Below are 14387 nucleotides of genomic sequence, written 5' to 3'. Positions count from 1 at the left end.
ACAAGCTGTAAAAAAAGCATAAAATAGCAGCTAGCTCAGCAGGAAAAAGCTACTTTAAAGATAAATCATCTGATGTCAGGGAGGATTCTCAAAGGAATCAATTGCAGCAGACAGACAGTAGACATTTAATAGTAAATTTGATTTGTTTGAAAATGAGAGGTAGCTCAATTTCTGAACAGCCCATCAGGGTTTAGGACAACAAGCTGCACTCTTCCTCCTGCTTTTTGCATCAAGATTTTACTACTCCACAGCCCAAATGGGCCCAAGTGGCTTGGTCACTCAGCGGGCCAGGCATCAGGGGGGGTATGAACTGGGTGATGGATTCATCACCAAAATCTTCCTCCAAATAAACCCAGAGAAGAGTAAAAAACAATTGTAGCAGTCAGAGATACAGGGCAAAAAAATGAAACACTGGAGCAGCTGTTCCTTGGACTTAAACGTTGATCTTTTCTGTGCTGGGGTGCATCCAAGCAAGATGTGTCTTTGGCAGTTTACAAACTCCAAGTGAAGCAAGAAGTCTACAGCGCAGAGACAATCCCAAACCCTACTCTTGTTGCTGCTTCCTTTTCCTTTGCTACAGAAAGTAATAAGAAATATGCATACAGATGCAAAAATAGAGATAGTTTGATCTTTCATCACTTGGTTGAGCAACTGGTGCAAGATGAAGTATTTACTGGCAGCACCTGCAGCAATAGCCCCACATGTTGCAATGCTGGCACACCTTGCAGGACTTGGCCCATAACACTTCTGCAAGTGAAAAATCCTCTGTATGGTGAATCAGTGAAAGAGGTTATTAAGCTACAGCATAAATATTTACTAATAGTCTTTCCTACAGCTGTTCACCAACAATTTTCCCTTCAGAAAAGGGCCAGATTTCTGCAACAACTGGTACTATTTATTATTGCAGAAGGGAATGTTAGTGGAGGTTGTCCAGCAGTTCCTTGTTAGAAGACTTTGTTTTCAGTTATTTATAAATCAGGCAAATCTCACCCATTTAGGCTAAGATTTCCGAGGGAGGGCGTGATTGTACCTTCATTCAGCACACAAGGTGGGCAGTTTTCAAATAATGAGTAGCTAGTCAACATTTTGTTTCTTCCTCTTTGGCCTTAGGCTTCCTTTTAGGGCACACTGGCAAGGAAGTTTTATTCTACAGTAAAGAAACTGCAGGTTTCAGCCAAATATCTAAAACCAAAATAAGGTTACTTTTCACACCTGTAGATGAAAAATCAGTTCTTCTAAATTGATTCAGTTGGGAAAAAACCTTGCAGGTAAGATTTTCATGGGCATCTTTGTACAAATAACTTTTTGAGAAGGTATAGCACATTTATTTCAATGAGCTACAGCTAATTCTCCACAATAAGGAACCATTGTACTTAATAACTGCAATGATGATTTAATACTGATTATAGAGAAGTTCCTCTTCCAACATTTGTAAATCTGTCTTCAGTGTAATTGGCATCTCAAATCTTGTGGTAAGCCACAAAAACTATTAAAGCTGGCTAGGAGAGGAAACTGTAGTTTTGACTTACATTGGTTATCTGCTTTCACTGGCTTACATTTCATGCAGGGGTATATTAGAGCAGGATTCCTTGGATCTTTGGGATCCAGGCCGTGCAGTCTGAGAAGATGGGGAAATAAGCAGGGCAGAAATCAATTGCTACCATCTGCGTTGGCAAAACCTTTGTCTGAGAAGGAAGATCAAAAACCTAGAATAAGAGAAGACTCCTTTCCAACATAGCAGCAGGAAGATGCTAAATTAGGATTAAAAGAATTTAGCAACTGTTACGAAGGAGGAATAGTCTGTTAGGGTGAGATTTAAGAGGTTTAGACTCAACATTGAGCCACAGCTCATATTTTACGTGGTCTTGGACTAATCACCTGGTCTCTCTTTGCCTTAGTTATCATCTGTAAAATCACAGTAATCTGTCTCATCCACACTTGCAGACTGAGTTCTTCAGCCAGGCAACATGTAGGTATGTCTACCAGACGCGTAGAGGCAGACCAAAGTTTGCTCTGCTTGTGCACTGAGCTGGCTGGTTGCAAGCAAGATCTGTCATGAAAGCCACAAAATGACATTCAAATAGGTTTATACCAAATATCTCACAGAGACCAACCTGTAACGTAGACAAGGGAGCTCACCTCTGCCATGTCTGATGGTGGACCCACTGCCCTTTTTATTCCTTTGTACAATGTTACAGGTTTTTGTTGGTTCTCTATGCTATAATGGAATACAGAGCCTAATAAGAGTTAGGATTAATAAGAGTTACATAGCACTTAATGCAGGCTTTGCAGGCTCTAATGGGAGGTTCAAGGCTGCTGAATTTTAGTCTCAGCTCTCTGTAGGATCTTGGGTAAACTTTCACCTTACCCTATTGCAGTGTACAAATATATAGCACAGGGGTGACAGTTCCTCACTTGCCAGTGGCATGGCAGAGCTCAGTTAAAAGCATATAGCAAAACCTCTCAAGAAGCTACTGTATCAATTCCAGGTATTACTGCATAAATCCCCAGAACGTTTTCATGTCAAAATGAATTTTATTTTTTCAAGTGTCAACATTTAATGAATCATTTAATGCTATTGTAGACTTAATAACTTAACCACCTTGCCCATGTCTGACACCTGTGTGGTTTTACGTGTTTGGTGTTAGCAGTAAAGCTGGAATAACAGGGCTTTTTCTCCTTTGAAGGAATGGGAGAATTGAGAGGCCATATGGTTCAGAAAGCCACTCTGTCTAATGAAGTTTGTGCTTTGTGAAGCACAAACAAAACAGCTCCATCAATTTTATTTTCATCCTCAAAACTGACATGGAGTTGGTTTTAAAACATTGCCTCCTTGTCAAAAATCAACAAAGGATTGATTTGCTCTCAACCAAAAGCATTTTCACCAAGACAAACGTGAGCATCTGGCCAATACATTAAATGTTTGGGTCCTTTGAAAGAAGAAGTCAGTGATACCTTGTGGTTACTTGCAGACCATGGCAAGAAAGACACTAGGGGAACATTTGTTTTCAGGGGAAATTGTTCTAGTGAAAAGCAATTGGTTTGAAACGTTACATGAACACATCTGTACCACTGGAGATGAGGGACAGAAGTAATCCATCAAAAATTGTCTGAGCAACAACAATGCACTGTGAGACAAGGAAGGAAGGTGCAAAATACTGGCTTTAACCAGAATTACAACAAGGATGCATGGAGATGAATGATAACTCAGCCCATATGTCTGCCACATAGTTTAAAATTACCCTTTTCTTGGCACTTGGTGATCGATATTTGTTTGCACAGGGCTCAATCTCACACCCACAGAGGCCAGTGGGAGCTTGCCATTTCCTTCCATAGCTGCCCAATGAGGCTCTAAATAACTGATGTTTGTGCCCAGGGTTTTTCAGAGCCAAATATAATGAACACTATTGTTCTTTACACAATTAAATTTGATAATCCAATTTCCCTGAGCAACTGAATTGGAGTTTTTGCCTCAATCTTTCCTGAATTCTAGTCCAACTTTTACCCTGTGTCTCCTGGATTTTCCCTTTCATTTGTTTCTGTTGTGCTACCAAGAACAGTCAGAACCTTGTTTGACACACAGATGCCTTGATGCCTCTTTGCCTTGGAATAACGGGAGCTGGCTTGGGCCCTGAGCTTTATAGAAGATAATGGATGACACAGAGGATCAAAGACTTTGGCAACCTCCACATAGTGCAAAAGCACAAGCAGGACTGAAGCAGCCTTCCTTTCTCCACACCAAACAGTCTGGAAGGCACATCCAAAAGGAGTTCATACAGTCATGACACTACAGACTATTTCCACTTCACCCTTTTTGCTCAGTGTAGCAAAGAAAGCTGGATGGACATAGATAGGAAAGAGGTGAACAAGGAAAATCAAATTTGCAAACTATGTAGACTATAAAATGGTTTTTGCGGCTTTATGCCACTGATGCTACAGGAGCCATATCGCAAAGGGGTTTCCCTCACCTAAGCATCTCTTTCCTAAGACATTTACATTCTGGTCTCTTTCCATACTGCCTCTGCAGCAAAGTGCGTTCTCCAAGAATCACCCTGTTATCGGGTGATAATCCTCTCCATCAAGCAGCACCAAGTGTTTGCTACATGCTCTGAGTCCACAGCAGCCCTCCTACTGTGAAGGGGAGGAAGAAGAAATAGAACAAAACCAGGTCAAGTGCCAACCAGTAGGCAGCTGGAAACTGCCCTAAACTCTGTCCTCACTTCCATTGTCTGAAAGAAACAGAACTTTGTAGACAAGATACTTGGGGTGCTGATCAGGCAATAGGGTGAGCAAGATACCCAATCTCACCCCTTGCTTTGTAACCCTCCCCTTTGTGCCCTCACCTCACTCTAGCATGATGATTTTCATCTGGCTCCTCACAGATAAGGATCAATGAGCATATTTCTGTGGCAGCCACAGCAGAGGAATCCCTGATTACCCAGAGAAGCATCTTGAGGGGCCTTCAGGAATGCTCAGCCCAGCAGGTGACCCCAGAATCCCATCATCAGGCCAAGTAAGCCCTCTGAAGCTGGTCAAAACCACAGCCAGTGAACCCATGGTCACCAAGATGGCATCTGAAGCTTTTTCAATCCTGCCTCCACCAAGGGGATTTCTCAGGAACTGAGCATCCTTGGGTCATATGCCAGCTCTGAGTTTTGTTTCAACTAAATATTATTATTCTGGAAGACATCATGCTTTGGAAAAGCTCAGTACATGGATCTTCCAGCTGTGCGTTTTTATATGGGTGCCTTAACATTTGTTTTGAGAACTATCCTGTTTCAACAGTAAACATAAAGATCAGCGTGACCTCTCCTTATCACATAACCTTTCCTGTGTGGAATTCATTGTGATCTGGACCTTAGTGACTATTGCATCATTTCTGTTTATTTGTAACCTTTGGCACTGCATAATCTTATCTGCCTGCAGCTGGCTGCAGCAGAAGATGTGCAGCAACATAGCTAGCTCTGGCAACCCTCAAACACTGGAAAGGGCCAGTTGAAGAGTGGAGGTCAGTAAATGATTAACAAAGCAAATCTGCAATCACTGACAGCTCCACAGAAATCAGCTCGCCCTCTCTCCCCAAAGCAGATGAGGCCTGGCTTTCCCCCAGCTCTACTCACCAATCACGATGAGGGTGTAGTTCACATTGGTGCTGCCAAAGCCATTGGTGGCTTTGCAAATGTAGGTTCCTGCATCTTCACTTTCCACCTCCTTAATTTTCAGCCCTTGCTGAAGGATTCGGAACCTTGTCCAGCCGCTGTGGATAGTGCGTCCATCCTTCATCCACATGGTGAGAGGTGGGGGGTCACCCTCCACTGGGCACAGGAGCTTGATGGTCCTCCCTAGCCTCACAGACTGACGGTGAATCACTTTATCGGCAATCCTTGGAGGGCCTAAGAAAGAACAGAGAGGGGAAGAGCTGTTATTGCTTTTGTTGGTGATACAGCACTGATTTAAAGACAAGTCATCAATCAGGCCATAACGTTGACTGCTACACAGAGATATAGTGAAAGGTGCTTACCAAAACCCACTTACAACCAAGAATAAAAATTCAGGCAATTACAGAGGGACACAACAACAGAAATACTGGCTTGTGCAAGACCGGAAGCTGTAGCCTTGCGTTCATCAGCAGCTCACGCTTACCCACCAGGGAAGTCTGGTTCCGAGTCTCCCTTGCTTTCCCAAAGCACCCCATTTTCCTATAGCAAGGAGGAGTCCAGTACACAAACTCTTCAGCTGTACTTGGTAAAGCAGCTGTAGTTGTTTTAAACATAACACCTATCCTGAAGGCAAAATTAGTAACAGCACTGGTACTTAAAACGAAACACTGCCCACCTCCCCCCCCATGTTATAATCCTTTCATGTTGTATGTACAGTAATTCCCTTTAATAGTCACCAGATGGGCTTTATCTGAGACGCATAAACCTGCAGTTGTTGGACATAAAACATTCATTGGGTAGTGCTTCACCAGAAGATACAGCATAACCTGACATGTTAACATTGCTAATAGTCCAAAAGAGGATATTTTTATAAATTGCCTTAGCAACTCATCTGGTTTGACCTGCCTGACAAATAACTGTTCTTTGTAAAAGTTGATAATTTCATGCAAACAGTGTCCCTGGAATGCCACAGAGTGCGCACACTGTTTGCCATAGGATAACAGGATGCACTTGGACAGGCCAACACTCAGAAAAACGGAGTGATAAAGACTCCAACAGTGGGAATAGCTGAAATCAAACCAGAATTTCTTCCCAAAGCTCTGAAAAGTTGAAGCAGAGTCTTTTTCCTGCATCTGCCTTTTCTGCCTTTTCATTAATTGCACAAGTTCTCCACACAAACTACAACCGCAATGCTCTTCCCAGAATAGTCTATTAATGGGTGTGATAATAAGTGCCCTGCTCTTGCATAAGGGCAAAATGTTTTGCTAAGGATTGCTGATGCTGAGTTGCACCCAAAACCCACAAGATGTTTGTGGGATTTGGAACTGCTCCTTCATATTTTATTCCTGTTACTAGTGTTTTGCAGGACTGGACCCACATGGGATAAACTACACGGCTCATATTTGCACTTCCTCATGACTAATCCTTATTATTCCAATGTCTGCCTGAGTTTTCCCCAGCATGACTAAGGCAGTACATACAGGCCAGCTCATGAACAACTACAGAGCTGCTGTCGCAGTTACTCATGCTGAATTGCACCCATGAATGTCACAGCTTTTCTGGTGAACAGAAGTGCTGCTCCAACTGAGAAAGAAGACGCAAACTAAATTGAAACTCATTCATTAATTTAACTAAGAGCCTGGTTAAACCAATGGATCGTGGACACACTCAGATTCTGATGAACTGCTGAAGACCCAAAGTGTTGACCTTCACAGCATTTATTCTGAAAAAGTCAGTCCCTAGCAAAGATCACACCCATCCCTGCATACCTTCTGCAGATACCTGTGGGACAGTGTCTCAGAGGTGATGGTGCCCTCCCATACTCCAAGGGAACTGGCAAAACACCATGAGAAACCCTATCTATCCAGATCCTTCTAAGCACTGCAAACCACACTGTTAATGTTCTTCACCTTGGGAGACCTCCAACCAGCTCTGTGGATGAAGAGATAATCCAAGATCCTTTGAAAGCTGATCTGACACAAGTCGTGTTGTTGAACTTTTTAGAGAGGAAATCCACCCATCATGAGGTGTTGTGTGTGTTGGCTTTGATAAAGCAGAATTCATCAACACCAAGTGAGGATTCAGCCCCAAAGCCTGCTACATTTCCTACATGATGCAGCGTCTCACTAAGTGTAAAGGAGCAGAAATTTCCAGACAAGTCCACAGCCTTGCTGAAATTCTGGGTTGGCCCTTGGAGAGGTCTCTTCTGACCTAAAGCCCCATCAAATCAAGTCAAACTTTAAAAGTAGCTTCATTACAGTCTACTTGTGAGCCAGGATACTACACCATGCATATTCTAATGGCAAAAACAGATCTATAATTAGCGCTGGGGAAAAATGTTTGCTGCAGGGCAAGCAGGGACAGTGTAGAGAGAGCACCCTCCTTCCAACTTGGAAACTTGCTGTAGCTCCTTCAAAATCCCTTTCCTTCCGACATTCACGTTGACTCCTGATGAATTTTGAGACGTGGAGGAATCAGATAGTTTCCCAATCACGTCATGTGCCTCGTTGGGGCAGGCTGCACAAGAGGCTCTCCTGATGGCACCAGAGTTGCCTCTGGATCTGTCACATGTTTGGGTCAGCGGTAAGCTTGGTCCTCCTAAATGCCATTTTCCTTTGATTGACCTTTCGTTCTGAGGAATTGTTGGATCGCTCTCTGTCACAGGATCTATTCGTAGACCTTTATGACATTTAGAAAAGGGTGTGTTTCTTAGAGCCTTTCTGCCTGAAAAGAAAAACACTAGCGCGGTCCTCTGCAGCCCCTTCATTGACTTTCTTGAGATGAGGGATAAAAATTTCCCCCCGCTCTGCTTCTTGCTGTGAATTTTGCCAGATACAGCTGCCTGCACTTCTCAATAAGGTACAGCCCCAGGACAAAGATGCTAAACCTTGCTTCTGTTCATTTGGTGCTGTAAATATTCCCATTTTATTACCTATCATCTTTGCATTAATACCTTTCTGCACAAGCAGTACTCTCTGGAATCAGTGCCTTCACATACACCAGAGGCTTCAGAGGCCCTGACAAGCCAATGATAGCTAGACCTCCTGTAGATGGCTACAGCAATAATAAAATGTTGATAGACTCATGGATCTCTGTCTCTCTTTCTAATGGACAGGCATCCAGTGGGTCTTATTTCACTATATATCAATACAGCCCTGCCTTGAGACTGCAACAGTGACAGATTAATGCTTTTCAAGTCAAGATACACTTTGGCACATCCTGCCACTCTGCACTGTCAGTATTTGGAGGGGAGGCAGTGGAGAGGGGGAAGTGTGTTTTGCAAAAAGGTCCTTCTGCAACATCCCCTGAGCAGCTGGTGCTGCTGACACAGAGCTGCCTCACACAGTGCAGTACAGAAATTCCACACTATCCAGATAAAAAAGTATTCCCCCTCTGAATCCACACATTAAGCTGCCCAGAACCATTCAGGTTCCCCTGGAGTTTAATTTCCAGGACTTCTCTATGGCAGTTCCATCTTCTGCTATATAAACAGAGCAAAAAGATATAGTAAAAAGATGCTGACCAATCTGTCATGTGCATCACTGATACTGAAGGGATCTCCCCACGTTGCAGAACTGGCCCATAACATGTCAGAGCGGTGCCCATGAGAGCAGAGTGCCCAATAGCTGCCAGATCTCCCAAGGTGTTGATTTGGGGGTGTCCCTTGGCAGCTCCTCCCATGGGGCTGCAGCACGTGTGTTCTCACGGCTGAGTGTGGTGGTGCAGGAGCAAAGCCCAGGACACAGCCTGCAGCCCTGCAGGCTGGGTACATTTCTACAGCTTCTTAGAGGGGCAAAATCCCAGGAAATCACCTGCTGCTTCACCTACAGCTGGCAGCGAGGTAAAACCAGGGTGAACCCTGGCTGCTGCCAACTTCCCATCCCTTGCCACTGCCAGCTTCTGTCCTGTGCTCTAATGCAGCATTAGAAAGCAGATGCAATTACTCCTCAAGCAGTCAGTGTCTCAATCTCAACCATCCTAGACTTCAGCTTTCTGCTGTATGTGAGCAGAAATGATGAAACGTATTTTGAGAGCAATACCCTGTGGCTGCTTGCTGTAGTGCTGCTCTTGCCTTGTTTGTGAGTTATATATTAGGGCAACACCACAAGAGCTGCGTAGCGACCAGGGATTATTTTGAAACCTGAAATCATTTTGTTAACCCAGATTTCTAAAATTTTCAATTCATATATCTACCAACACAAATGTTTTAATGCCAATATATACCATCTTTCTGGCTATGGGGGGGATCCCATGAATTGCTTTGTGCCTGCACCCACAGGCCAAAGCTCCAGACTGGATCCTTTCAAGACAGAGCAGGAGAGAGTAATGCTCTCTGACCCTGGGTGTAAATCCTGGGGGAAGTGTCCCTATACCATTCTCCAGTGGTATTTCACAGCCATTAGGCAGTGATTCTTAAAAAAATCAGCCCGTGTAAGCGGTGAGAACCTGCAACCTCTGATGTTCCTGAAGACAGAGATTACTTTCTGCAGCATTTGCCATAGGATATGGGAGAAGGGACCAAAAGCAAGGCCCCAGGTAGATATTGCATCAAAATTGCTGACACGGATTTTTACACATTTTTATAGTCAGGAAGGGAGGGGGAATGGTGGGGAGAAAAAACAACCACTGTTTCTTGCTTCCATTCTTGCAGTTTCCCATTAGGCAAAGGCAGCTCTGTATGGCCACAGGGCACTGCTGAGAAACACTCTTTCAAGCCACACCACGCTGGAGAGTGCAGCTGACTTCACAGCCTGTGCAAATAGAAGGAGCTGTTACAATAAATTAGACCCTACCTTGACACAAACCCAGCGGGGGCAGGTTTTCTTCAGTCCCCACTGTCCTCAACCCAATAGTTTGAGAGAATAATTTCTTAATATTTTGGCTGAGGGGGAAGGGTGAGGTTTGACATCCGTGGATGTGACTTGGGAAGAAGTAACGAGAATGCAGCTGCCTCCCCCCATGCCTGGTTGTTATTCTTTCTCCAAATACAAACTAAATATAACTTTGCCCCATAACATTCAAACCATTTTAGTTACTAGAAGGGATCATGCCTGGAGTTCCAAGGGCCAGGGTGCAATCAGGCTTAAAATATAATTTAAACAATCCAGACCCTACATTTTCCACCAAGTTATTTTCTTGCTTGTAGTTTCCCCATCTGCAAATACATGTAAGTACACCCAGAGAAAAACCAACAATCCCAGCCAGATGCCAAGTTTTCTGTTCAAGATCATATAAGCCCAGTCAAACATTAACAAGGAAATGCTGTGATCACCTCATTTGTTTTAAATATTTCTGCGCACATACATGCACACAAGTGTGCAGATTTATTTGCCTCATTTACGAATACAAGCAACTGGAATCTCCATTCTGTTCCATTATATAAAAGACAGATCCTACACCTGTCTTACTGAACAGCTGGGCAATTTTCAATTTATATCCACTATCCTATACCACAGAAAAGCCCCACTTGCTGCTCTGCTGCTGACACTGCTTTACAAGCATTCCTGCTCTCCCCCCCAGTGCCTTGGAAGGGCGGGTGGTTGCCACTTCTTGGCAAAAGGAGTTATGAAAAACCCAAGACTGCCTCTTTGCTTTAGCAAATAGCTATTTCCGGGAAGCAGCAAAAACAATTTCTAGAAGTGTATTTAAGACACAACAGTGGAATAGCCTGGAGCTTCCTGTCCATATTTCTCACAGTCAAAAACACACACACATGTAATTATATTTTCCTGGACTGCATTGCAAAGTTCATGCACTCGTTCAACTCATACATGTAGTAAACATGATTTATAGCTCTGTGTGAAAACCCTGTAGATATATGGTGTTTTGATAGTGACTCGAACCTAGCACTATAATTTAGTAACACCTAGCAGTGAAAGCTAAATGATTTCCCACTCCACATTCCTAACTTTCCATGAACCCCTTTTACTGCTAACCTGGGGAGGAGATACTACTTCTACAATTGTTTGCACTTAGCCTTGTTATTCCTTCAACAAAACTTCATGCTGTCGTCAAGCTTCACATATGGTGAACACACCAGCACTGACCCATGTCCTATGAGACCATTTGCCATGATACAGTTCAAAGTGAACTTTATTAACACATTAAACATAATTACAAAGAGGAAATTCCAAGGAAGGTCAACCAGCCCGGACAGTTTCTTGGAATGGAAAGTAATTTATAATATCCACATACTGTATTGTAAAGTTTATAAAGAAGTTAAATAATTTTTAAGAGCCCCATGGGTTATGTATATTTTATTATTTAATACCGAACACATTCACTTTCCATGACGATAAGATTTCTTTTGAAGTGCTGTGTTAGCAAATTAGCGAAGTCATTTGCCATGAAGCACCAAAACAACCCATCAGTGCATGCAAGGAGTTAACATCAGGCACTAGGGTACCAGAGACGATGTGTGTCCTACGAGGAGAATACAGCCAGGCACAGAAATCTTTCATTATGACAGTGATATGAAGAAGTTGGATAACGGCCACTAACCAAACCACTTGTTTGGTGTGAACACAATCTCTTACACCAACACTTGAGGCAACATTTGGCCCTTACCACACTCATCACTGAAAAACTTGATCCTCCATAGTCCTTAGTGCAAGGGTGCACCCTTGCACCCTTAGTGCAATACCTTGGGGTATCCATTGCTAGAAAGCTGGAATGGACAGCTTCCGATTACAGTAGGAGTTTAACCCTTTCCACAAGAGTTTAACCCTCTCTGCAAGACCAACATGAGGATTATACACTTACACTCTCTGCGCATCTTTATTACCATTATTTATATTGTCATTCAAGCTGTAATGATGGACCAATGGATAGAGGCCTCGCTCTGCTGGGGGCTGTACAAACACCTGTCAAGGAGCAAGTCACACAGGGAAGGGCTTACAAAGCAACAATGGCAAGACTTTCAATTAACATGAGTAGGTGTTCCTGAAAGAGAGGTACTCTTGGCTCTCTGCACATTGGGAAGACATTACATAGAGAGCAGAACTGAAAAAATGGATTAAAAGATGAATTTTTGACCATGTATACCATTGCAATAAGCAGTTCAAAGGACCGGTGAATTTGACATCTTTTCGTATTTTCAAAACAAAGCAGTTTGCGTTTCCAAAAGGTAAGCATTAGCCAAATAAAGTAGGGGTCAGCATCGGGGTAACTGGGCCAAATGCTTTGGTATGTGACATGAGGAGATCAGATTAGATGAGCTAATGGGTCCTTCTTGGCTTGAAAACACAGGCACCCACAGATAAAAACAATGTTTATCAAAACCAATCAAAAGATTAAAAAACAAAAACAAAAACAAACCAAAACCCAGCATCTCTGTAGAACAAAGACTCCTAGAGAGGAACACAAAAACACCGCAAGCATTTGCTGACCATCCCCAATGACTGGTCAGTCTTAGCTCTGGGAATAGCAGACTGTTTGCAGGAGCAAGTTCTAGGCTTGGGCTGCACAGCTGACCCCAGCAACCTGATGGAGAAAACAGCTTTGTGGATTCATTTTAAAGCAAGTACCATATTTTCTCTTTCTTCCCTACCTCTGTGGTAGGACCTGCTTTCCTGGTGAAATGGATATTTATTGATAGCACAAGAAGTGCTTGCCATATTTTTACATGAGTAATAACTAGCCCCTTGGGTGAAGACTGCCAGTAAATTTTCTACTCTAGATGTTCCAAAAATAAGAAAAAAAAAATATTTGGGAATATGTTCCATTTAATTAAGTGCCCTGCATACACATTTCACTGAGATTTAATAAAATAGTTATTGTATGTTAAACAATTGGCACTTGATTATTGCATAGATTTATTGCAGTTCAACAACAGTAGATGAGATGTGTATCTCTTACATGGTTTTTAAATCCTTTGAGCATATGTTTTCAATAATCAGTTGGTATTTATTTAACATGAAATTACCATCTTATTAAATTAAATGTGCATGGGTGACATTCAATTTCAAGTGTTGCTGAACATTTTTTCAGCAGCAAAAAATAGTAACTTTATCCCTTAGGTTTTGAGGTAGCAAACACAGAAGAGAGTTAGTATTACTTCAAATTACTTTTGAAAAAACAGACTTCATATGCTAGAAGGTTTCTCTTCTAGTGTGGAAGAAAAGATATTATTTATTGTTTCTTAAGTGCTGCCAGTGGGCTTTAGCGTGGGCCAAAAGACAGGACTAATATTTCTACTCTAAGGCTAAAATTATACTGACGGCGCAGTTCAGGTATGCAGTTCAATGGATAACCAGAAAACTTTTTTAAAGAAGAGATAAGTACAGCAAAGGTGTGTTGGCACATGTACCCACACAATCGACCTTTTTAATTTCCACTCAAGAAGGCAAACCCATTTGAATAATGGCATTTGTAATTTGCTCTTTCAAAAGAACTGGCATTAAAACATGTTTTCAAGGTTCTGAAATTAAAAGGCTTTTTTTAGCCTCCTGTTTCCAAGAAGGACAAACTGCCTAATTCTGGAAGAAAGCTAGAAATCCTCTGGCTTGAGGGAGGCAAGAGAATCCAGAACCCAACCAAAAATCCTGCCCCATAGCCCCAACCTGCTCTCACCAAACCTAAGCCAAACCCCCAGAATCTCCACCACAAGTCACACAGGGACCATTCCTGACAACATAAGGAATTTGTTTTCTTCCCATAACCTCTGGGAAACAATCCAGTCAGGCAGCCCTGAATTAGCTTCTGGGGTTAATCTACCCCAATTTTAACATAAATGCTATTGTACTCTGCCCTTCCAACTGCTTCACAACCACACAAATCCCGCTTCACGTGACCAGTGGGTTTCCCAGCCAAATCGCCCACCATCTCCAAGGCTTTTGGCAAAACAAACCAGACACTCTGCAAATCACAGTTTAATTCACTTATTTTGTAACAAAACTCTCCTTCGAGCCACGGGTTGCAATCACGTTCTGAAACCCAAGGCTTCAAAGACCAGCATTTACTTATGAGCTAATCTGCTCCATTTTTGTCCCCTTCTTTGTCCCTCCTGCCTACGTGCAGTATTCTGTCATCTAATCATTTTATTTGAACAGCTCCTAGAAAATAAGATGTCCAAGTTCACATTTGGTGACACGGATTCCCCTTGACCTTTGGTAGTCAATATTTAACCCAGTCTAAGCACAGTAGAAGGTTTAATAAGTAATTAGCCGTTTCCCTCATAGACAGATGTTTGTGTGAGAGCTGAACGAGCAGGAAATTGTAAGTGTCATT

The 14387-nt window shown here is 42.6% G+C and overlaps 1 protein-coding gene across 2 annotated transcripts in view; it reads right to left on the bottom strand.

Moving 5' to 3' along the window:
- FGFRL1 (fibroblast growth factor receptor like 1) overlaps positions 1 to 14387 on the bottom strand; it is a 179535-nt gene that overhangs the window by 85946 nt on the left and 79202 nt on the right. For both annotated transcript variants that reach the window (XM_074904346.1, XM_074904345.1), the window contains exon 3: positions 5121 to 5393. In XM_074904346.1, the coding sequence (XP_074760447.1) occupies positions 5121 to 5393 (273 nt within the window). The remainder of the gene's footprint in view (positions 1 to 5120; positions 5394 to 14387) is intronic.

This window comes from Athene noctua, chromosome 4, assembly GCF_965140245.1.
Source record: "Athene noctua chromosome 4, bAthNoc1.hap1.1, whole genome shotgun sequence".
Classification (NCBI taxonomy): Eukaryota; Metazoa; Chordata; class Aves; order Strigiformes; family Strigidae; genus Athene; species Athene noctua.
Note: the sequence above shows the minus strand (reverse complement) of the source record. Positions and strands in the feature narration are given on the sequence as shown.